The following is a 1,341-nucleotide window of genomic DNA, read 5'->3' on the forward strand; positions in this document are numbered from 1 at the left end:
TATATATTTAAAATTTTGTTCAGCTTTCATCTGCTCGGGGTTTTTACTTTTTATTTCTGATAATGGCACAGTGATCCTTTAATGCTACCTTTAATTGATAGTGAGACGTTGCATTTAATTGATACCAGTTAGTTTTTGAATTCAATGCCATAGTGTTTTAATACTCCAGATAAACTGAACGTGTGTGCTGGTGAAAGGGAATGATCTTTTCTCCTTGGACTTTCTCCTTTTTTTCCCTATGAGAAACATACACATGTACATAAAATTATTTAAATAATTGGAAGTATCTCTACCTATAGGTGCTCAGGTTTTGTCTTAGTAACTATTACTGKTTTTTTATTTTTTTATTGTGCATGAATGTAAGCATTTGTGTAGGGTGCAGACATATGTGCAACCTTAGGCATAACTGTGTTTACTGAGTACTTCCACTGACTGCATTTGTGCCCTAGGTGAGGTTGTGCGTAAACGTTTAGCTTGAGAAAAGTGACCGGTGTCCGCGGTGCCCATTCAGCGAAGTTACCGGGAAACGAGGACTGTGCTGCCGGTGTAGTAAGGCGGGGACATTGGGCTGGTATCGCAGGTGGGGCCGGCTAACACCGCCTGCGTTAGCCCCACTTTGGGGTAACGGCCGCCAAGAGGCCGCGTAAGCAGCCGGCGGGGCCACCCGAGGGGGAGGGGGAGGGGGAGGGTACCCCGCCCCGCCCCGCCCCGCCCCCCCCTCCGCGGGGGGTGCGCGGCGCGGCCGTTGGGCCGGGAGGTTGGCGGCCGTTGGCAGCAGCGGGGCCGGGCGGCTCCCCCTGCTGGCGGCCGGCGGGAGCGCGCGGAGGTGGGGAGCGCGGCGGCGGGCGCGGGGCGCGCCCTGCCCGGCCCTCGCCGCCGCCACTCGGCGCTCCGCGGGGGGGCCGGCCATTTCCCTGCTTCTCCGCGGCGAGCGCCAGCCCGCGGACCCTCTGCAGCCGCCGTCGCGCTCCCTCCTTTCCTCCCTGTCCTGCCCGGCCGGTGAGCGCTGCCGGCTCGCCCCGCCGGGAAGTCTGGGCGCCCCCCAGCCATCGCTGCTGCTGCTCCCCATGGGGATTCGGGAGTTCCCCAACGGCTCCGCGCGGGGCAAAGCCGCCAGCCTGTGAGTACCGCCGCGGCGCCGGGCGGGAGAGCGGGACGGCGGCGGGGACGGAGGGACGGAGGGACGGAGGGTGGGAAGGGGCACCTCGCGGCGCGGCACCGCCCGCCCACCCGCGGGGTCGCTTGCGCTGGAGGCCGGCGAGGAAAGTTTGCGGCGCCGCCGCCTCCTGCCGCGGGGCGCCCGGCCGCTCACCTGCCGGGGGAGGTCCCGCCGCCGCGGCA

The 1,341-nt window shown here is 62.5% G+C and overlaps 1 protein-coding gene across 1 annotated transcript in view; it reads left to right on the top strand.

Moving 5' to 3' along the window:
- Positions 1-1,067: 1,067 nt before the first annotated feature.
- SLC35F3 (solute carrier family 35 member F3) overlaps positions 1,068-1,341 on the top strand; it is a 193,272-nt gene continuing 192,998 nt past the window's right edge. The window contains exon 1 of the mRNA XM_026062801.1: positions 1,068-1,120. Coding sequence (XP_025918586.1) covers positions 1,068-1,120 — 53 coding nt within the window. The remainder of the gene's footprint in view (positions 1,121-1,341) is intronic.

The sequence above is a fragment of the Apteryx rowi genome, unplaced genomic scaffold (assembly GCF_003343035.1).
Source record: "Apteryx rowi isolate R43461 unplaced genomic scaffold, aptRow1 scaffold_193, whole genome shotgun sequence".
NCBI lineage: Eukaryota > Metazoa > Chordata > Aves > Apterygiformes > Apterygidae > Apteryx > Apteryx rowi.